Consider the following 22,907-nt stretch of genomic DNA (forward strand, 5'->3'; position numbering starts at 1 on the left):
GTGGATTGAACCAAATGATGCAATTGTGTCCCACGTCTTCCTCGCCTCGTCGTATAATGGCGTGTTCCATGAACATCTCCTTGATCAAATTTAAAAAAGGAAGAGTATGTATTGTCATTGTTATGACTTATGTAGTTTGCTTTTGTTTATATTGGCAATCCTAAAATGCAGCAAATATTGAGGCACTTCTTTTATACTCTTTTGACTTATGGTTAATGTATCTTTCATACACAATAAGATTAAGAATAAATGAGAAAAATAATCCAAGTATGTTGACATTTTGGTTGAAATTGAAGATAGGAGAAACTTTTAAAACTTCTCATCTAGAAGTTAACAAACAAATTAGAGTAGAATTGCTACATATACGTATTTGACTATCTAAAACATCAATATGCATTTGAAAATTCTTTGTTATAAATAGTTCTATCAATAAATGAATTTGACTACTCTCATCAACAAATCTAGGGAAGTTTTCATTAGTTTTTGTAGTCAATTTATAGTTTTATTACGTAGTTCTTCAACTAATTTTTTAAAAGACTAACTTTCACATAATTCAATTTCAAAAATTAGCTTATGAGGTGAAATTATCCAAAATTACATTAGGAGATCAATTACTTTTTCACAATTGATGTAGGACTTCTTAGCACTCCCACTCAATGCTTAGAACCATAAATCCAAAGTAAGGATAATATAACATGGGAGTTCAACAAGAAGTAGATAAATCAATGAGTTTGACTCTGATACAATATTGATGTACGTACACATCTCATTTAAAAGCTTAAACGATTAAAAAAGAGCACATTTCGTTAATTTAATTATGTCTTCAAACATTAAGTAAAGGTATACAAGAGAGATTCATATTAGTCCACCACACGAAATAGAGCAAGTTGTAAAACAATATTCACTCGTACATTAAACTCCTTCAATTTTGGCTAAGCAATCTATGATGTTCAGACTCTTCAAATATATATTATCGGCTATGCGTTGAATTCTTCAAAAGTTATACAATTTTAAAGAATCCGAGCAACATAACATAAAAACACTCATTACAACATAATATATATTCCACTTGACCAACCTTAAACATCCTCTTATTTGAAATTGGATTTTCCACAACTACTAGAAAAGATAATATTGGAGTAATATTACACATATATAGAAGCAAACTTTAAAGTAAAGTAAAAACCTCAAAACACAATAATACTACTCACTTCAAAACTACTTTTACATAATATGCTAAATAGATATGTCCCCTATCTTGCTGTGACTTGCCTTGGAGATAGTCCTTCCTCTGAGACATCAGTAAATAGATCAATACTTTTAGACAATGCATACACAATTTCAATCATCCCTGGCCTTCTTGATGGATCTTTATTCAAACAAGAAATAGCCACAGACATCACATTCATAACACTCTCCATTGTTAACTCTTCCCTCAAAAGACTATCATCCATCCATTCTTGCAATTTCCTCACCTTCCTCTCTTCACTCCCTTCCGAAAAATCGCTAATTTTAGCCCACAAGACTTTCCCTTCATCATCTATAGCCTCCTTCCCTGACACTAGCTCGAGCAACACCACTCCGAATGAGAAAACATCCATCTTAGTGGATACAATGCCATCGGTTAGGTACTCAGGGGCGATGTACCCCTGAGTACCTACAATGTGCATTGTTATAGCATTGCACCCTGATTTAGCTAGACCAAAATTGGCAACTTTGGCTCTCATGTTGGTGTCTAGGAGAATGTTGCTAGTTTTGATGTCTTTATGGACAACTCTTGGCCTTGTATGCTCATGAATGTATAAGAGACCATTTGCAACATCAGTTGCAATTCTTAGTCTTGTTTTCCAACTCAATTTTTCAGGTTTTTCACCATGAATCCATGAATGTAGTGAACCATTTTCAACATACTCATAGACTAAGAAGCAATTTGCTTCTTTAGGGTCTATGCAAAAACCTTCTAGCTTCACCAAATTCCCATGGTTCACCTACACAAAACAACAACATACTCATGTAATACCATAAAGTACGATCTGAAAAAAGTAAAATATACACAAACCTTATCATTACCTTAGAGATAGAAATACAATTTCTAATAGACAATTTAAACGATAATTGTTTGAAATTGAATAAAATAGTACATAATACATGATTAATAAAAAGTTATTGATTTATTCGTAGCAAAGCCCTAATTATAGTAACGGTTGCAAAATAGGACTTGATGACGTTTTATTTATTTAATAGGACAACTAATAAATCTAGTCAAAGTAGTACAGCCAAACCAAGCTAAAAGCATGACGCTTTTTTGGGAGACTAACAAAATTGAGGTCACAGACAAGAAATTTCATTTAGGAAGAAAATTTATTTTGAACTTTGTCTTGATAAAATAAATTATTAATAAAAGATGCTCTTTTCTATGGCAAAAAAAGAAAAAGAATTGTTTCTAGACATCTTGTTAATTTTTAATATCTCAATTCTTATCGGAACAACAATATATCTAGTAAAATCTTTATAAGCAAGTTATGAAAAGAATAATATATAGAAAAGTTATTTTTGATATACACTCGACTCCGATGGTACATATGGGAGGGTCTCCTTAGGGACAAAAATAAAAAGGAAAACAAAAAGTGAATAATTGAGAAACAAAAAGAGGAGTATTTAATGAAAAGATAGACATCAGAGGACAAATAAATTGAGTATTAAATGATGTTGATTAGCTTAAATTATAAATTATCAAATCCCAACGGCCATAATGGTCCACTTAAAATATTTAAATAAAGTACTAATGTCTCAAGAATACGACAGGTCACTAGACCTAATAATTTAAATTGTTAAATATTTTATTAAAATTAAATACTTAATCTGATCCATTGGAGGAAAAACAATTCTGCAGTGGAATTTTAACATTACTAAAATATCAATTGAGAAAATGACAAAAATAGCCTCTAAGGTGGGAGAACACTGAACAGGTTCAAAATAGTTCCTTAAATATGTAATCAACAGTTTTGAATTTTGATTCTTTAAATTTATCAAAAGTTAACATTTTTAATCTTCGTCAATACTTAATAATTTATGTTTATTAAATTTGACAATAATAATAAATATTTAATCATAAACACTAAAAAGATCTTTTCAAATCTAAAATATACAACAGAAAACTTACAAACTTAAAAGATGGAAACTATCAAATAGTACATAAAAACTATTATGAATCAACCCTCCACACATATGGACCATGTTTTTTTTCCTTTTTACTCTGACGTTCGATATCCACTATAAAGTTCGATTAAATTTGAATTCATGTCAGAATACACGCTTCCTAACCAAAGTAACTCTATACCTAAGAGACTCAAATTCAAAACCTCCTAGACCATTTTATCATTTTCTCAAACATCAATTAGTACACAAAACCAATTCTCGATAACATACCAAATATATAGAAAAATTTCCTATGAAGAGTAAATTGCTCCTTAACAAAGACAACTTCATATCCCGATGACTCAAATTCAAAAATTCTAATAAAAACAAAGTACTTACTACTCTACTTCAACCCAGGTCGGTCCATGCTTATCATTTTCCCAATATCAATTAGTCCACAAAAGCAATTCTTGAAAAGATACCAAAAGTATAGAAAATTGAGTAAAAATGTTACCTTCTGCAGTATTTTGAGTTCTTCACGAGCATTCCACTTCATTTTCTTGATTGCAAACACTTCACCATCAATTGTTCCTTTATACACAGATCCTTGTATTAAACACCCTTCATCAAATCCATCTGTTGCTTCCCAAATTTGTTCCATTTTATACATTTTATACTTATCCAAACACTCAGATACATCAGCCAACAAATTCACTTCAACATCTTTATCAACAAAAGACCCCTTTTTTGATCCAACATACAAACTTTTTTGTCTTTCTACATCACTATACCCTTCTTTCTTCACTGTTTTCTCTCTATAAAACAAACCAAGAACCAAAATCAACAAAACCCCACAAACCCCTAAACCAATTGCTAACCCTATAACAGTTCCTTTTCTGTCATTTTCTTGATTTACTGGTGCAGGGGTTGCAGGGGGTGTGGGTGGGGTGTTTGATGATGCTGGCTGTGTAAGATTAGGTAGATTAGAAAGAGGGATGAAAAGGGTATCAAGAATCTTGGTATTATTTCCATTAATTTGTGTTATAGATTGTGGGGTTACCCTGAATCTTGAGGCGATAGAAGAAATGCTATCATTAGGTTGAAAAACATAACTTATGAGTAGTCTTGGTAGATTTTGTGAAGATGTCGTGTTTGGACATTTGCAGAAAATTGGGAATTTTATGGATTGACCTATGTCAATGTTTTCTGGTACGACGGTTGGATTAACAGCCTCAACAGATTGATAAGTAGTAAGATTTTGGTATTTAGATGTTGATATACCATACATAGTGTCACCTGATTTGAAAGTGTAGTTAAAGCCAGCATAAGATATGCTACCAAAAGTCGTGTTGATGTTGTTACAAGAACATGTGATGGGGATAAAAAGGGGTTGATCATTAACAAGAGTTGTGTTTGGGTTGGAAATATTACTAGGGTTTGCTATCATTAGTCTACTTACTGAAAAAAGATCACCAATTGAGGCTAAATCAAGAAACTCTGGTCCTCTAGCTCTGTATAACACATAAGTTTGACATGGATTGAATTGGTTAGGATTACAAGCATATCCTGTTATGCTTGGTGGCTCTTGTGCATAACATATTATGTTTTGGTTGAATATGAATGATAAGAAGAAGAGAAGTGAAAAAACAAATATTGGTCTTGTTATCATTTTCTTGGTTTTGGTTTTTGTTGAAGGAGAGATGTGTGTGTATATAATATGGAGTTATAGGAGGTTTATATACCAAAGTTCTTGTTTTTTGTCATAGTTTTGGTTTTTGACCATTTAATGAGTGATGGGGATTTTTTGCATTATTTGATTGGTTGTTGTTATTTATTTTCTCATATGTTATTGTCTTTAACATTAAAGGAAGATGGTTTTTTTTTTCAATTTGATGGTCCCACCTAGAGGAGTTTTTGGTCAACCATATTGTAGAAAATACTCATGTTTATATTTGTTGTTTTTCTCCAGGATGTTTTCACATGTTTGGACTAGCTATTTCTGAGATACATCTTTTTCCAAGGTATATTAAACTATTGCAAGAATTAGGGAAAATACTTTTCATTCAAGGTCATTTGATAGTTGGTTTGGAGTTGAGTTATGCAAATATCCAATTCTGAATAAGTAATATCATGTTTGGTAGTTGATTTAGGAGGTAAGTTATTCATTATTAATCAATATGGTGTTTGATTTGTAATTTAGAAAACTACATAACTAATACATGTAGTTTTAAAGAATTGACACAAGTGCAACATCATTTTAGAAGAATCCAAGCAACATAACATAAAAATAAATTCATTACGAGAGTCTTATGTGGTACTAATATATATTCCACTAGAACAACCTTAAACATGCTCTTATTCGAAATTGGATTTACCACTACTACTATAAACGATAATATAGGAGTAATATTACACATATATAGAAGCAAACTTTAAAGTTAAGTAGAAACCTCAAAACTCAAAATGCTACTCCACTTCAAAACAACTTTACATAATATGCTAGTACTATTATGTAGTCTATCTTGCTGTGACTTGCCTTGGAGATGGTCCTTCCTCTGAAACATCAGAAAATAGATCAATACTTTTAGATAAGGCATACACAATTTCAATCATCCCTGGCCTTCTTGAAGGATCTTTATTCAAACATGAAATAGCCACAGTCATCACATTCACAACACTCTCCATTGTTAATTCTTCCCTCAAAAGACTTTCATCCATCCATTCTTGCAATTTCCTCACCTTCCTCTCTTCACTCCCTTCTGAAAAATCGCTAATTTTTGCCCACAAGACTTTCCCTTCATCGTCGATAGCCTCCTTCCCTGACACTAGCTCGAGCAACACAACTCCGAATGAGAAAACATCCATCTTAGTGGATACAATGCCATCGGTTAGGTACTCAGGGGCGATGTACCCCTGAGTACCTACAATGTGCATTGTTATAGCATTGCAACCTGATTTAGCTAGACCAAAATTGGCAACTTTGGCTCTCATGCTGGAGTCTAGGAGAATGTTGCTACTCTTGATGTCTTTGTGGACAACTCTTGGCCTTGTATGTTCATGGATGTATAAGAGACCATTTGCAACATCAGTGGCAATTCTTAGTCTTGTTTTCCAGCTCAATTTTTCAGGTTTTTCACCGTGAAGCCAAGAATGTAGTGAACCATTTTCAACATACTCATAGACTAAGTAGCAATTTGCTTCTTTAGGGTCTATGCAAAAACCCTCTAGCTTCACCAAATTCCCATGGTTCACCTACACAAACAAAAAAAGGTGAAAGAGAATGACATATCTTCTATCCAGTAACAGTTTAACTTTAAAGTGTTCATGTTATCCTTAATAAAATGATTTTTACGTCACATAAATTGGGACTAGTACACAAAAGCAATTCTTGAGTGGATACGTATATATGTAGAATTTTACGTAACGTTTTTTTTATTACCTTTTGCAGGATTTTGAGTTCTTCACGGGCATTCCATTTCATTTTTTTGATTGCAAACACTTCTTCATCTATTGTTCCTTTAAACACAGACCCTTGAATCAAACACCCTTCATCAAATCCATTTGTTGCTTCCCAAAGTTGTACCATTTTATACATTTTATACTTATCCAAACACTCTGATAAATCAGCCAACAAATTCACTTCAACATCTTTATCAACAAAAGACTTCTTTTTTGATCCAAGATACAAACTTTTTTGCCTTTCTACATCACTATACTTTTCTTTCTTTACTGTTTTCTCCTTGTAAAACAAACCAAGAATCAAAATCAACAGCAGCCCACAAACCCCTAAACCAATTGCTAACCCTATGACAGTCCCTTTTCTGTCATTTTCTTGAATTACTGGTGCTGGTGCTGGGGGTGGGGGTGGGGTGTTTGAAGATGCTGGCTGTGTAAGATTAGGTAGATTAGAAAGAGGGATAAAAAGGGTATCAAGAATGTTGGTATTATTTCCATTAATTTGTGTTATGGATTGTGGGGTTATCCCGAATCTTGATGCGATAGAAGAAATGTTATCATTAGGTTGAAAAACATAACTTATGAGTAGTCTTGGTTGATTTTGTGTCGTGTTTGGACACTTACAAAAAATTGGGAATTTTATGGCCTGGCCTACATCAATGTTGGTTGCTACAACTGTGGGATTAACAGCCTCAACAGATTGATAAGTAGTAAGATTTTGGTATTTGGATGTTGACATATCATACATAGTGTCACCTGGTTTGAAACTGTAGTTTAAGCCTGCATAAGATATGCTACCAAAAGTTGTGTTGATGTTATTGCAAGAACATGTGATGGGGATAAAAAGGAGTTGATCATTAACAAGAGTTGTGTTTGGGTTGGAAATATTACTTGGGTTTGCAATCATTACCCTACTTACTGAAAAAAGATCACCTATTGAGGCTAAATCAAGAAACTCTGGTGCTCTAGCTCTGTATAACACATAAGTTTGACATGGATTGAATTGGTTGGGATTACAAGTATATCCTGTTATGCTTGGTGGATCTTGTGCATAACATATGTTTTGGTTGAATATGAATGATAAGAAGAGAAGAAGTGAAAAACCAAATATTGGTTTTGTTATCATTTTTTTTGCTTTGTTTTTTTGTTGGAGGAGAGATGTGTGTTTGTATAAAATATGATGGAGTTATATATAAGTTTATATACCAAACTTCTTGTTGTTTTTTCTCATATTTAGTCTTGGTTTTGACCATTTAATGAGTAATGGGGATTTTTTTTCATTTGATTGGTTGTTGTTGCTTAATTTCTCATATGATGTTGTGTTGAACATTACGGGTCGTTTGGTAAAGTGTATTAGCAAAAATAATGCATGCATTAGCTCTGTGTATTAGTAATATCTTGTTTGATATACTTTTTCATGTTATGTATACACTGTATTGTGTATTAAGGTATGTATTACTAATACCATGAATTTCTAGGTATCAGTAATGCATGAAGTTTTATAATGCATGCATTAGCATGGTTAAAAGCTTCATTTCCCCTCAAATATTTTTTTTACATCTTTTCTACCATAAATTGTAAATGATATCTTTGTAAATAAATATTTGTATACCATGCTAGTTTTAATACACCAAACCAAACAATGCAAGTATTATTAATTTAAGCATTACTAATACACTCTATCAAACGAAGATGGAGGTTTTCCAATTTGCTGGTCCCACCTAGAAGAGTTTTTTGTCAACCATATTGTAGAAAATACTCATATGTTTATATTTGTTGTTTTTCTGCAAGATGTTTTCACATGTTTGGACTACTAGCAATTTCTGAGATACATCTTTTTCCAAGGTATATAAAACTATTGCAATAATTAGGGAAAACATTATCCATTCAGAGTGGTTTGGTAGTTGGTTTGAAGTTAAGTTATGTAGATATCAAAATTTGCGTAAGTAATATTATGTTTGGTGGCTTATTATTTTATAAATTAAGTATGTGATTGATTTGCAATTTAGAAATTCGCATAACTAAGACATATATAAGTTATGAAAAAAATCTATATATTATTTTATGCAAAATAAAAGATGAAATAACTAATACACAATATTAATTATGAGAAAATTTATGTATTATTTTATACATGATAGAGTATATAAATAACTAAACTCTGCATATTAATAGCCAATATTAAGCCAAACTTTATTTTCCAAATCAAACGTCAACTTTGGTCTAGAATCCTAATAGCCAAATTCCACTTTGGATTTATTTAGGAAGACCAAGACTTATAAACTTGACTTATGGATGCCAATGGGGCCTTTGAGGAGTATTGGAGAGGTCATTTATAAGGACTTTTTGCCATCGAATAGTGACACATAAAAATTTGGTATTATCTGATACTGCTTCGTATTTTTATTTTTATGTATGCACATAACATTTTAAAATTCCATGCGTCCAATAATCTTGACAAAATAAGAGATAAATTCAAATATAAAGCCTCAATATTATGAAACTCTTAGTTTTAAATTTTAAAGAGGAATTTAGGATCTGAGAGTTCTAACTATATAAAAAGTTTTAAATTTTAAAGAGGAATTTAGGATCTGAAAGTTCTAAATATATAAAATTTTAAGTAAAAGTTATTGAATTCGAACTCACTCGTGATAAATTTACTTCTACTTTCAAGATAAATTGTGGTGACAAATAGTTTTCTTCTTGTCGGTCCCTAAATCACTGCTGTCTTTGTGAAAGTGATCTTTGACTAAGTCCATTTGAACAAGTCATAAACTATTCAAGAGTTAAAAATCAATAACAATGACAACTATTTCAGTTTAATTTTACAAATACAATTTACACGAAGGATAAAATGTGTGTAGTCCTATCTTAATTTTATGAGATAGAAAAGTTATCTTCAATTGATTTTTGACAATTTTTCTCTTTTATTCAGACTTGACACCAACAATCTAAGCAAACTCACATACGAAGAGTTCAAGAGTTAAAAGATAGGAAATTACTAATGTACATAGGTTTGTTGAACCTCATAAAAATTTTGGTCCAAGCAAAGCTTCACCTTTTACTATGATTGGTAACATCATAAGTACATTTCTATTGCACCTTTTTCCTAAATCGAATCCACCTCTGTCTTTAGTGATGAAATTAGCACAATTGGACATTAAAATATATGTTGTTATTGTTGAGCTGCAAACTAATTTCTTACAAATGAAGTTGAAAAGAAAAAACACACACATATAAGATGTAGGATTCTCTTTATGATGTGAGATTTTTTAGAAAAACTTGCAGACTTGGTTCAAAACGGATAATATCATACCATGTAAAAGTATTGATCCAACAACTCGTATTAAAGCTAATGATTCGATGACACGATTAGGTGACATACAATTAATCTTCAAATTGGCCCATAAATGATGAAGACCAAGACTTTTAAACTTGACTATGGAAGCCAATGGGGTCCTTTGGAGAGTATTGGAGGGGTCATTAAAAGGACTTTTGCCATCAAATAGTGACGCATAAATGCTTGGTATTATTTGACACCACTTCGTATTTTTTTTTATTTCTTATATATTTTCATAATATCTGAAATTTCAATCTTTTCAAAAGTTTGGCTAAACAAGCTAGTATTAGATAAAAAATAAAGCCTTCAATCACCCGTCTTATACCTAAATCTTAAAGGTTGATCCAACATTATAAAGTTTATTCTATGTACATATTTAATGAATTTCTCAATAATATACATGTTTTGAGTCAAAATTATTGAATTTTACTGAACCTGTACTGATTCCACGCATGAAAAATCCACTTATAAGCTAAATTGTGATGACAAAAAGATGACAATTCTTGCAAAATAATTTTGCATACACCTATGTTATTCACTGCTGTCTTTGTGAAAGTGATCTTTGACCAAGTCCATTTGAACTAGTCATACCTTATCTTGTCTTAGTCAAGAGTTATAAAAATGAGAAGCACTAATTAAATTTTGAGGTTAGTTGAACCTCAAAATTTTAATTTTTGCTCCAATCAAAGCTTCAATTTGTGCATTTGTCACATTTAATTACTATGATTGATAACTTCATAAGTCATGAAAAATGTCATCATTTCTATTGCACCCTCACCAAACTATCTGTTTTCACCTCTTTTGCCAAGTCCCAATTTTATTAGTAATTGTTATTTTTCCCATATCAAATCCTTTGTAAGTCCAACTTAACTTCAAACTCATATGTTTGAAGTTTGAAATTTGAAATTTCAATCTTGTAAATTTTAAGATATTATTTTTTTACTATGTCATTGATAGCGGTTATTCAAGCGTCCTGTGTGTACTTTCTCTCTTTAAGTATCCTTAACAAAGGCGAATTTAGAATTTCTAAGTGCGAAGTAATGCAACATCCACTGCTCTTTTGTGACCATGTGTTCAAATTTAATATAAATAGTACTTACATCTTTTGAGAAATGATTAACTATTACTCTGTCCTAGTTTATATATGACTCACTTTTCTTTTTAGTCCGTCCGAAAAGAACGCCTAATTTTATATTAAGTAACAACTTAATTTTAAAATACTCATTTTATCCTTACTGAAATAATTTATAGTCACATAAACATCTATCACTTATTTTAGACCATAAGTTTCAAATTTTATTTTTTTAAATTTTTTTGTGTCAAGTCAAACTCATATAAAATAAAACGGGGAGAGTAGCACATAGAGCTAATGCAGTAGGTGTATTTACACCTACTTACAACAAGCAATATCAGAACATTCATGAAAAAAATAAAAATAGAAAACAAAAAACTAAGTAACCAAATCATGTTAGTTATTATCACTTATCATGCAATCAAACATCCTATGCACTTCTTGATTTATAGAACTCTCATAGCAGTAGCGGAATTAAGATTTTCATTAAAGAAATTCAAAATATAAAGAACTGATAAAGAGATTCGACATATACAAATAAGAAATAATATAACCTTGGCCTTATATATACAGTATAATTCTTCAGCAAGGGAGTTCATTAGAGTTTATTTTTTCATCTCTATATAGTTAAGAAACATATACTACAGCCATGGATCAACACCAGAACATATGCATCCTCGAGTAATCGATGAAATCCAATGATCATTACGCGATTCAAATATATACCTTACGTATATATGAATTTGTTTCATTTTTATTTCTATCGTTTCATGATATCGTCTTTCTTAACAGTAAAATCCCATAAATCGCCATATTTCTCGTTGAATTCCCAAATGTCCATTGTGTTGTAATCCGATATTAACTTATCTCGCGCGCCTCTCTCCATATTATATATTTGAGGCTCGAAATTGTGTGCTTCACTTGGTTTGTCCATCTCAATAATGCAGAACACAATTGTAAAAACAGCTGCTCCAATGTACAAATACTCCCCCTGCATTGTCAAGAAGTGACAATACAAAACTTTAGTTTGCTGGAAAAGGGCATTTTCGAGACTCGAAAAAATGAATGGAGATTTTTTTATCATGAACTTACAGGAACATTGAAGTACATTCCTGCAACAATTGCTGGAGGAAATAGCCATGAAATAATACCTATTGTCAAACACCAGAAAATAAGTTATCGTAAGTAAATAACTAAATAAGCACTCAAGGGTGTGACCTAGTGGCCAATGAAGTGGTTAAGAGTCATGAGGTCTCAGGTTCTATTCTCAGCGGAGAGAGTGACCTAGTGGCCAATGAATCGGTTAAGAGTCATGAAGTCTCATGTTCTATTCTCAGCGGAGAGAAAAAAAACACCAGGTGATTATTTCCATCTGTCCTATCCTTTGTGGATGGATATCGTTTTTTTTTTGTTTCACACCCGGTGTCTGGGGCCCCGACTAAATTCGGATCGCACACTGCAGGGCACATTCGGGGGTGGCGCTCCCAACATGATTTTCTTCATATTCAGGGCTCGAACCCAAAGCCTCTAGTTAAGGGTGAAACACTCTCATCAGTACACCACAACCCATTGGTGGATGGATAGAATTAGATGATACTTGTTGATGGAAGATATCTCGTGGAATTAGTCGAAGTGCGAAAAGTAAATAACTAAATAAACAGATCATGTTAATGATCATGTGATTATGGTAATTTGTTACATACCTTGAAATCCTGTTGGGGGTGCAATAGCAGCATAATCTTCTGCTATGGATCCCCAAAATGATACTGAAAAGGCAAGTGAAATATAATTAAGGACAATTTTAAGTATAAATCCATTTACCTATTTATTTGTAAAAATAGCTACTCAAATATTGTTTTTTTGAAGAATTTGAACACGTGGAGTTCACCAATTTCACGTTGGACAAATATGAAACAATTTACTAAACGAAAAGTCGAACAAAGACTAACTTGATCGAATTCAAATAATACATTGGACAAATTTAGACATTTTTCCAAATCAAAATTACAAATTAAAAAGAGGAAAAAAAAAACACATACATTGTTATGTACCTTTTTTATCTTCACTCTCAAAGTACGTATGATGATCATCGTATTTTCCAAAAACATAATCTTCCTGCAACAAATAAAAATTAGTTAACATGCCTATGTCTTAAACTAGTGGTCGATAATATTAGTAGATGATTTCTTCTTTATCTGTCAAAATTTCAGTGGAAAAAATTATTGACATAATACATAAATATGTCCTTCAACTTGGTTTCAACTAACATCTATGCCGTCTTACTTTGAGTGTGCACAACAACACAAGTAGACACTTATACACATATAAAATTGAATAAATATATACATTTGTCTTACGTGATGTCCTAATACATGACAATTTTGTGTCCTACGTGACATACATAAGACGTGTCTACTTGTGTTTACCCAAAATTGGAGGACATAAATGTCAGCTAAATCCAAGTTAAAAGGACATTATGTATTATATCAAAATTATTCGATCTCTATGTTGATAGAAGGTAGAAAACTGACTCAAATACCACAATTATTTAGAAACAACGAAGAAAAGAAACATTACAATGTCGATGCCATTAGTTCTCCATCGATCAACAGGATCTTCGTTAATATCTGGTTCTATCTCTGTTAGCCCTGCATACAATCTTGTTGATGATCTAAATCCACCACATTTTGTACCAATTTTCGAGGAAATCGAACCTCGAAAAAGAACACTACATTTTGTTGAGAGTACTGGATTAGGAACTGGAATTGTGGAGAGTAGTGAAAGTGTTAAAGAATTCTCCATTGTTGTTGAGTTGTGTTGCTCTGTTCTTGCTTGTTTACTCTCTGTTTTCTAACTTTATTATCCATATATTTTGAATGGTTAAGGCTATACGTGGATAAGGCTATATATTATGGTTTTAAATTTTTTTAGTATCTTTTTAGGCTCTTATTGTGTTACCACAATTACCGACCCCTTTAATTTGGTTTCATCTGACATTTATGTCTTTCAACTTTGAATGTATACAAGTAGATACTTTAACCTGTATAAAATTGAATAAACAGATACAAACATACTACGTGACATAATGCACGTAGGACGCTATGTAGAATGCAAATTGTCATGTAGGATGTCACATAGGACGTGTCTACTTGTTCAATTATTCAATGAATTTATTTGTCAACATAACAAATAAATATTCAATGAATTTATTTTAGGGGGGCTGCTAATAATAAGGCAAATATGAGTCAGAGGGTCAATATTGAAATACTTTTTAGCTAAAAGATTAACGTTAGGTGTATCTAGCCCGAAAGGTAGATAAATGGTAGTTTTGTACCAATTCAATAACAAGCAATAATAATAGTATTATTAGTCAATAATAATGTATTCAATTATTTCGATTTTAGAAATCTCATTAATTACGATTTTAGAAATCTCATTAATTACAAAAAGAAAAAATTGATTTGAAATTATCCAAATTTTAAAAAGGCAAATTGAAGTTATAACCAACTTATTTTTGTTATAAAAATACATTAATAGCTAAGATTTTGTCAACTTTTTTTCCCCCTATAAATACATGGCTAAGATAACAATTAAGTAACAAAGAGATATCAATAAAAAAAATCCATACAATTATTTTAGTGCAACCAAAATTAGTACTTGGAAGAGAGAATGGATAAGACAACATTCCTAAAGGTTTTCTTGGTGTCTTTTTTGCTTATTTTGCTAGGTATAAGTACTAATCAATTTTAATCTCTTTTTATTTAATTTTATTATGATAACTCTATTTTTTTCCTTCATTCTAACTAATTCAATAATGTTAATGGTGTTATTAGGACAAGGAAGCAATGGGGGGCTTGTGTGCAATGAAGATGGCGATTGTGATCACCAATTGATATGCAACGTTGGGAAACCATTATGTAACATAAAGACTCGTACTTGATAGTCCACAGGGTCGTCTCGACAAGATTGGAGGCCTAAATTCAAATTTTATAAAGAAACCTTAGTGAAATCTGAAGAGGTTAAGATATATATAGGCCTTATTATATAAGAATGTAATCAATGCAAAATTTAATGAAAATTTATAATATAATGTTTTAAGATTTGAAAAGTTGATATAATGTGCTACACTGGATTTTTGATTAGTTGTGTCACGATCTAGACCGTCGTGATTGACACTCACACTAACCCTCCGGTAGGAGAACCACTACTACAACTCAAACTAAGCAACTTAACCAAAAACTAAGACATTTAAAGATACGGAAGCAGGTTTAAATGTCTAAGAAAAGGAAAATAGGGAGTTCCCATAAACTCCAACAAAAGTCTAACAAAACAAATGCGGAATAATACCTAGAACCTGAAAGTCAATGTACCAAATCATCTAAAGTTCAACAAGTCTAAGAAAATGGATACCACCCAATTTAACATAAGAAATCCTAATGTTCTAGTTTAAGTCCAGAATGGAGACATAAACGAAAAGAAAACTCATGGTAGCCCGGAAGAACTGGCTCACCCTTGAATTCGATGACAATCACTGATCTTCTAAACGAGGTCTGTCAATAGCCGCTTGAAGATGCACTGTACTCAACAAAGAAAGAACAAGTGCAGTATCAGTACACAACCACAGTATACTGGTAGGATCACGCGGCTATCCCACTAAGTGCAACATACATAAGTCATTACAACATAATAATAACATGCATACACCGAACATATACAATATCAACATCATTTACGAATAACGTACAATTTCACTTATGTCAAGTCAATGGTTCTCTCATGGAACCCACACCCAAACAGTTAGTGTACCGGTACGTGGTACCCGTTCCAAGTTAGTGTGTTAGATAGTGACACCTGTTCCAATGTTTATGCTGGTATGTGGCAGCCGATCCCAGTTAGTGTGTCTTAACACAACACTCGATCCATTCAATTAGCCACAATCACAATCACAATCACAATCACAATCACAAGTACATTTTCATAATCATACAATCAAGTCATTATTCATGGCATTCAATTATCCGTCTAACCTTATTTACGATTAGTGAGATCAACCATGCAACATTTGCATACATACATGCATTATAATGAAGCAAGAACAAGTTAAACATATATCACACAACATGAAATCACAACCATCACCTACCTTGAACAAAGCTTGAAATCCCATAAGAAACTTGATTCTTCCTTTTTCAGATTCTTTCCGCTTGTTCTTGGTCTACAAACAATCAATATAATGCTAGGATCAATAAACAAGACTTAATTACTCGGACTATAATCAATTGTATCAACCCTAGGTCAAATCATTGATCCCAATATCCAAATTAGGGCTTTTCCTACCATCCAAACAGTTCCAAAACCCTTCCCCTACAATAATTACCCACGAAACTAAGTTCTACGGATTGAACAACATATTCGGGGAGTGAAAACCTTACCTTTAGCCTCAAGAATGGTGGAAAACTGTCAAGAAAGCACCTGGGGTCGCTCCTAGCTCTTAAAGTCAAAACTTGCAGAATAAAATGATTTTGGGGTTTATTTCCGACTTAATTCGTGACTAGCCCGCCACAACGGTCCTCACCCCGCTACAGCGGCCCCACCCTGGTGGAAATAATCCTACCACAGCGACTTTCAGGACCCAGTGAGTCGATTTAAGAGTTTCAAACCCCCATTTCACAACACACCTCCAACCCATGACATTCAGAAACTACTCGTTCACGCTAAGATCAGTTTCGGGAGTTCTACTCTCCCAAATTCAATTCCGTAAAGTCGCACGGGTTCCTTCACGTCTTAGCTATCTACTCATGTGATCAAAATCATAGTTAGATCACCCAATTGTTACCAATTTTCTCTAGACCTTACTGACTTCGATTTCGTCCAAATCTGGACTAGGTTGGGAAATTTCAAGTTACTACAAAAAAAATTCGGTCAATAATTTTCCCCCGTTGGCTTTTCTATAACGACGGGAACAAGTCGTTACAAATTGATACAATGGTATTGAAATAATGGACAATCAGATAAGACGAGTATGGATTTTAGTTGGATCCCCCGTTATGATTTGAGTTATAATAAATTGAGGATCGATTTAAAATAGGTCAATAGGAAATATCATGAAATAATATTTTTTAAAATATTACTCCCTCTGTCCTTATTTACTTATCCATTTTTGACTTGACACACCTATTAAGAAAATAATAATTGACATAGTGAGTTTACCATTTTACCCCTATTAATTGATAGAATTTCAAAATCAATTTACTCATTAAAGAGGTTCTACCTTTTTCAAAAACATTAACTCTCTAAATAAAATGAGGTTATACTAGGTAAAATAAATAATTCTTTTTTCTTGATTTGTCAAAAATGACAAGTAAAAATTTATAATTGGACACGTAAAAAGGGACAGGGAGAGTATTTTTCAAGTGTATTGGGTAAGAGTATGAATTATATGTGGTTTTTATTACTTAAATTTGGACCAAACATAACAAACAAATATTTAATGAATTTATTTTTGGGGAGTTGTTAATAACAAGGGTAAATATGAGCCAAAGAGTCAATATTGAGGATATTCTTGAGCCAAAAGGTTGACATCAGAGCATTTTAGACTTTTCTCCATTAATTATAACAAACAATTATAATAGTATATTTAGTCAATAATGACATATCCGTGACCCGTGTAATCCAATCTTAGAAATATAATTAATTACTCCTTTCATCTCAATTTATGTGGTATTTTTTGAATTTCGAGATTCAAACAATTCTTTGATCATAAATTTTTCATTTATCTTTTAATCAGTTTGAATTGTCAATCACTGTGACTTATAATACTTTTTACGTAGTTTACAAATATATAAATTTTGTTTCAAAAAAATTAAAGATTCCACACGCAAATTTTCGGTCAAACTTAAATTGGTTCTCTCGAAAAACGAAAATCGTCCTATAAATTGAGACAGAGGGTGTAAAAAATAAAAAAATGGATCTCAAATTATCCAAAATATAAAATGGCAAATTAAAGTTATAACTAACTTATCCAAATAGCTAGATTTTATTTAACTTGGTCAACTTTTTTTCCCTATAAATAGATTGCTAAGATAACAATTAAGTTACAAAGAGATATCAATCAAAAAATTCATATAATTATTTTAGTGCAACCAAAATTAGTACTTGGAAGAAAGAATGGATAAGGCAAAATTCCTAAAGGTTTTCTTAGTGTCTTTTTTGCTTATTTTGCTAGGTATAATTAAGTACTAATCCAACTCTCTTCAATTTTAATCTCTTTTTATTTAATATAATTATGATAACTCTAGTTTTTTTCTTTTTAATAACTTATTCAATAATGTTAATGGTGTTATTAGGACAAGGAAGCAATGGGGGGCTTGTGTGCGATGTGGATGAAGACTGTGATCACCAATTGATATGCGAAGTTGGGAAACCATTATGTAACCAAAAGACTCCTACTTGCTATTGTCCACAGGGTCGTCACGATAAGATTGGAGGCCTAAATTAAAGAAATCTTAATGAGATACAAAGACCTTAAGGTATATGTAGGCCTTATTATATAAGAATGTAAGCAATGTAAAATTTAATGAAAATATATAATATAATGTTTTAAAGATTTGAGAAGTTGATATAATGTGCTACACTGGATTTTTTATACGTCGTTATAATGGTATTGAAATATTGTTTACTTGTTGGAGTGTTGGGAATTTGGAGAAGTCATCAAAAAGAAAAGGGAAAATGACAAATATACCCCAAACTATCGTAAATGGTATGCTTATATATCCTCCGTGATACTTTTGGGACATTGGTGCTCCTACCGTCCAAAACTAGAGCATATACCCTTTGTACTAACGGACATACGCGTGTCATAATCTTATGCACCGACCCAACATTTGTTAAATATCAAATCAATGAATAAGATTGTGCCACGTGTTCCTATTTAGTCTCCTGTTAGAGTTAAGGGCATATATGCTCTAGTTTTTGGACGACAGGGGAACCAATGTCTCAAAAATATGACGGAGGGTATCTGCATACCATTTACGATAATTCGGGGGTATATTTGTCCTTTTTCTCCTTTATCATTATAGAGGAAAATATCCATTAATTTATTTTTTTAATATATTATATTCTTTTAATTAAGATAATTTTATTTTTGGTGAAAGCATAGATTAAGGAAGTTCATAATGTGAGGAGTATATGAAAATGCGGTTTTAATTTGTGGTTATTATTTCTCCATCAACAAGTTATGGTCAATGCCTTTTCTTCCCTATAAACATATAAATTGCTAATTAAATTAACAAAATTTTAAATTTATTGTTATAGTAGTCATACTGCTACCAAAATATAATTGGAAGAGAATGGAGAAGGCAACATTAATCCAAAAGATTTTTTTGGTTTCCTTTTTAATTATTTTGTTAGGTAAGTAAATCTCGCTAGCTATCCTCTCTATATTCTATTTATAAGGAGGTGTTGTCTATCGAAAAAACTACGACAACCCCTCCAATTTTTATCGATCATTTACACACGCGGTGTGTTCAGACAGTAAAAAAAACAACAAATTACACAAAAAAATTTACTTTATAGAAAATATCACTATATCTCATAGGTGTTTACGTCGTATATTTTAGGGATATATCATATACAATTAGTAAGTTCTTACTAATGAATATCTTAAAGATATAAAAAATGTTTTAGGAGAACTTATATAAATCCCATAGTTTAGGAGCTAATTATTTAGATACACTCTAGTTTGCAATATTACATATCTTATCAGATTTTGGTTCCTTCATATACGTTCAGGTGCATGTATCTCGGATATATAAGGTCAAATTTAGGTGTAGTTTATTCTAGATACATAGAAAATCTCTCTCGCCTTCCTCACCTCTTCCCCATCTCGCTCGCCACTCTCTCATGTATCTGCCTATCTGGTATCTCAGTTACTGAGAATCACTTAGATACATACATGTATCTAAGTGTAAGATACGTAAGAAACTCTTAATTAGTGGTAAACTACGTAATAGTTTAAAAATATAGATAATAATAGTATATATAATAGTGACGTATGTCTAATTCTGTAGTTTTTATGATATCTCTCCTTTTAAACTCTTTTTATTTAATTTATTAATCATGATTACTCTTAAAAAAAAACATAATCAGGACAAGGAAGCAATGGGGGGCTTCTATGCAATAATGATGCTAACTGTGATCATCAATTGATATGCAACTTTGGGAGTCCAGTATGCAACGTGAAGACTCGTAGTTGCTTTTGTCCATCAACTAATCATGAATCGAAGCAAGATCGTCTCAATAAGATTGGAGGTCTAAAATCAAACTTCATTGAGAAACCTTAAGTCATGAGGTCTAAAGAGGGTACCATGTATGCATATATTATTATTAAATAAGAATGTAAACAATGCAATTTTTAATGAAAAATATAATATAAAGTTGATATAATCAATAATGATATTGAAATAGTCAAATAGTGTTGACTTGTTGAAGTGCTCGAATGGAAAAGACACCAACAATGTAAATTTATTCTTTCCGTCAATAAAAAATAATGAATTTTATATAATATAGAAAGTTTGATCATTTGAGAGACTTCCGAATATTTAATAATAAGAAAATAAAGATAGTGAAAAAGGAAAATGTAATAAGAATAATATATAATATGGGTTCATGTTAATCGTCAGGATAAATTAGGTAACTATGTAAGATAGTATAGTACAATTACTTAAAAACTTTTCATTTCTCAATTATTACAATAGTCCCCAAATTTAACTATAAATAATTTTTTTAACAATAAATAATAATCTTTAGAAAAAAATAGAGCCTAAAAAAATTAGAACCCAGATCATTACTTTAGTGGCTTTACAATCGAATCGAACCGAGATCCTAAGTCAGAAATCCTTAAGACAACAACAAAGACTGATTTATGTATTTTTAGTCATCATTATTTATAATGATTAATAAAAGTACCCTATCTTCATTTTGATATGCCTCTATTTTGATATGCAAATTGATGATTCGTTTAGTGAGTAATGAGTCACGATTGATACCTAGAGAGCTACTTTTCTAGTGACGGAATTAAAAATTTTATTAAAAAAAATTTAAAATATGAAAAAATAACTATATGAAGAAGTCGAAGGAATACAATGTCTATCTGTATATAATATAGAATATAAATTTTAATCATATAGAAATAATATAATTTTCCATCAAAAAAGATTTGAATAAACCTGACTGCCTGAATAAAGCATTCTCAAATCCAAATTAGATGGAATCACAACTCAAATAAAAGTCAAACATCTCATATCAATAAAAATCTTAATATATATACGATACAAATCGATATGAAACTCAACTATATATAACTCTAAAGTATCCTGCTAGGGGCCTAGGGCTCTTATGTAACTTTTTCTATCAATAGACTCGATAGCGGGTAAAGTTTAACTTTATTTTTATAGAGGAAAATTTCCATTAATTTATTTTTTAATATATTATATTTTTTTTTAAGATTAAAAAAAGTGGTGGAAATTCAGCAGAGATTATAAAATACTAGGTGATTCTTCAATTTATCTTAATCTTGATGGACAAAGTTATCTGATAGCTATTACTGATGGGAGATAGCAAAAAAAGCTGGCTAGAATACCACAATCATTTCTAAAAGAAAATAGTGGTTAAAGCAAAGTTTAAGGAAGCTCAATGGTTGAATAGTATATGATTAAAATAAGGTTTAAATTTGTGGTCATATGAATGTGGTTATTATTTCTCTATCAACAAGTTGTGGCCAATGCCTTTTCTTCCCTATATTATAAACATATAGATGGCTAAATTAACAATACTTTAAATTTTCAATAATACCAAAATACTAATTGGAAGAGAATGAAGAAGGCAACATTAATCCAAAAGGTTTTCTTCGTTTCCTTTTTGGTTATTTTGTTAGGTAAGTAAATCTCGCTTGCTATCCTTCCTGGATTATTTTAGAATACACTTTTTTCGCTTGGTAATCTTAATTAGAAGTTAGAAAGGTTAGTTACGTCCCATTGGAAATCATGAAACAACTCACACTCCTATCTTCTATTTCGTACTTATTATGAGATATATGGCCAAAAAATAATTACATAATTTTTTGTTTTATAAAAAATATCACTATATCCCACAGGTGTTATGGTTGAATACCATGAAGATAAAGAAAATGTAAAATTGTAAATTGTATACCCTAAAGTTATATAACGTACATAATTATTGCAGTGTAATTTCTAAAGGGGTAAATTTTAGAGATGATTCAGGAGAATACAATATTTGGCATAATACATAAATATATTCTTTAACTTGACTTCAACTTATATTTATGTTCTTCAATTTTGGGTGTGGACAAGTAGACACACGCGCCCTACATGACATAATACAAGTAGGATGCCATGTAGAATACAAAATTGTCATGTTGGACGTCATGTAAGGCAAATGTGCCTATTTGTTCAATTTTATACAAATTTAAGTGCCTACTTGTGAACACTCAAAGCTATATAACATAAATATCAGTGTAAGCTAAGTTAAATAACACGTTCATATATTATGTCAAAATATTTTATCCCACCTGGGTAATGATTAAAAAAAATCTCACTAATTAGAAGACCACCATTGACCCAATTAGATATCTTACGATCCCAACAATTTTGGTGATGAATTTTTTTTAATATTGTCATATTGATGCTAATTAATTAAATATCAGATATACTAACACACAAACATAAAAAAAAAATTAAGAAAATAAATATACTAACATAAACATGCTAAACGAACACAAACAATTTCGTTTTTTTGAGTTTCATACCTGAACTATAAGATAAGTGAATTTTCTAGCTACCTTAACTATCTCTAAATGTTTATCGAAACACACCTAAACTATTT

The 22,907-nt window shown here is 31.3% G+C and overlaps 2 protein-coding genes and 1 long non-coding RNA gene across 5 annotated transcripts; 1 reads left to right on the forward strand and 2 right to left on the reverse strand.

Annotated features, from left to right (window-relative positions):
• Nucleotides 1–1,117: 1,117 nt before the first annotated feature.
• Nucleotides 1,118–7,958, reverse strand: LOC125870664 (serine/threonine receptor-like kinase NFP). 3 transcript variants are annotated; one of them, XR_007446937.1, is made up of 3 exons: nucleotides 6,578–7,958; nucleotides 5,589–6,390; nucleotides 1,118–1,186 (listed from the first exon to the last, which is right to left on the reverse strand). XR_007446937.1 is itself a non-coding variant. In XM_049551159.1 (3 exons), the coding sequence occupies exons 1-3, from the start codon at nucleotides 7,718–7,720 to the stop codon at nucleotides 1,254–1,256; spliced, it is 1,878 nt and encodes a 625-aa protein (XP_049407116.1). In that variant the 5' UTR covers nucleotides 7,721–7,848; the 3' UTR covers nucleotides 1,118–1,253. The 3 variants fall into 3 exon arrangements, 2 of the variants coding, with proteins under 2 accessions (XP_049407116.1, XP_049407115.1); XM_049551159.1 differs by having other exon boundaries at nucleotides 1,118–1,687; nucleotides 6,090–6,390; nucleotides 6,578–7,848; XM_049551158.1 differs by lacking the exons at nucleotides 5,589–6,390; nucleotides 6,578–7,958 and adding an exon at nucleotides 3,653–4,855 and having other exon boundaries at nucleotides 1,118–1,988.
• Nucleotides 1,695–6,506, forward strand: LOC125870692 (uncharacterized). Its single transcript, XR_007446939.1, has 2 exons — nucleotides 1,695–1,864; nucleotides 6,267–6,506. It is a non-coding gene; the product is annotated as an uncharacterized LOC125870692 (long non-coding RNA).
• Nucleotides 7,959–11,753: 3,795 nt separating the features above from the next.
• On the reverse strand, nucleotides 11,754–13,893 carry LOC125870687 (photosynthetic NDH subunit of subcomplex B 5, chloroplastic). The gene is made up of 5 exons (XM_049551184.1): nucleotides 13,584–13,893; nucleotides 13,058–13,121; nucleotides 12,710–12,772; nucleotides 12,099–12,157; nucleotides 11,754–11,997 (listed from the first exon to the last, which is right to left on the reverse strand). The coding sequence occupies exons 1-5, from the start codon at nucleotides 13,806–13,808 to the stop codon at nucleotides 11,767–11,769; spliced, it is 642 nt and encodes a 213-aa protein (XP_049407141.1). The 5' UTR covers nucleotides 13,809–13,893; the 3' UTR covers nucleotides 11,754–11,766.
• Nucleotides 13,894–22,907: the final 9,014 nt, after the last annotated feature.

This window comes from Solanum stenotomum, chromosome 7 (assembly GCF_019186545.1).
Source record: "Solanum stenotomum isolate F172 chromosome 7, ASM1918654v1, whole genome shotgun sequence".
Taxonomy (NCBI): Eukaryota; Viridiplantae; Streptophyta; class Magnoliopsida; order Solanales; family Solanaceae; genus Solanum; species Solanum stenotomum.

What these genes read in the sequence shown, in the direction of transcription:
- LOC125870664 (XM_049551158.1), bottom strand. Translation starts at nt 4,807, where the DNA reads ATGATAACAAGACCAATATTTGTTTTTTCACTTCTCTTCTTCTTATCA. An exon ending in AACTCAAAATACTGCAGAAG is followed by an intron (nt 1,989 to 3,652) that starts GTAACATTTTTA and finishes TGTTTTGTGTAG; the next exon opens with GTGAACCATGGGAATTTGGT.
- LOC125870687 (XM_049551184.1), bottom strand. Translation starts at nt 13,808, where the DNA reads ATGGAGAATTCTTTAACACTTTCACTACTCTCCACAATTCCAGTTCCT. An exon ending in GAACTAATGGCATCGACATT is followed by an intron (nt 13,122 to 13,583) that starts GTAATGTTTCTT and finishes TATTTGTTGCAG; the next exon opens with GAAGATTATGTTTTTGGAAA. An exon ending in TGAGAGTGAAGATAAAAAAG is followed by an intron (nt 12,773 to 13,057) that starts GTACATAACAAT and finishes TTGCCTTTTCAG; the next exon opens with TATCATTTTGGGGATCCATA.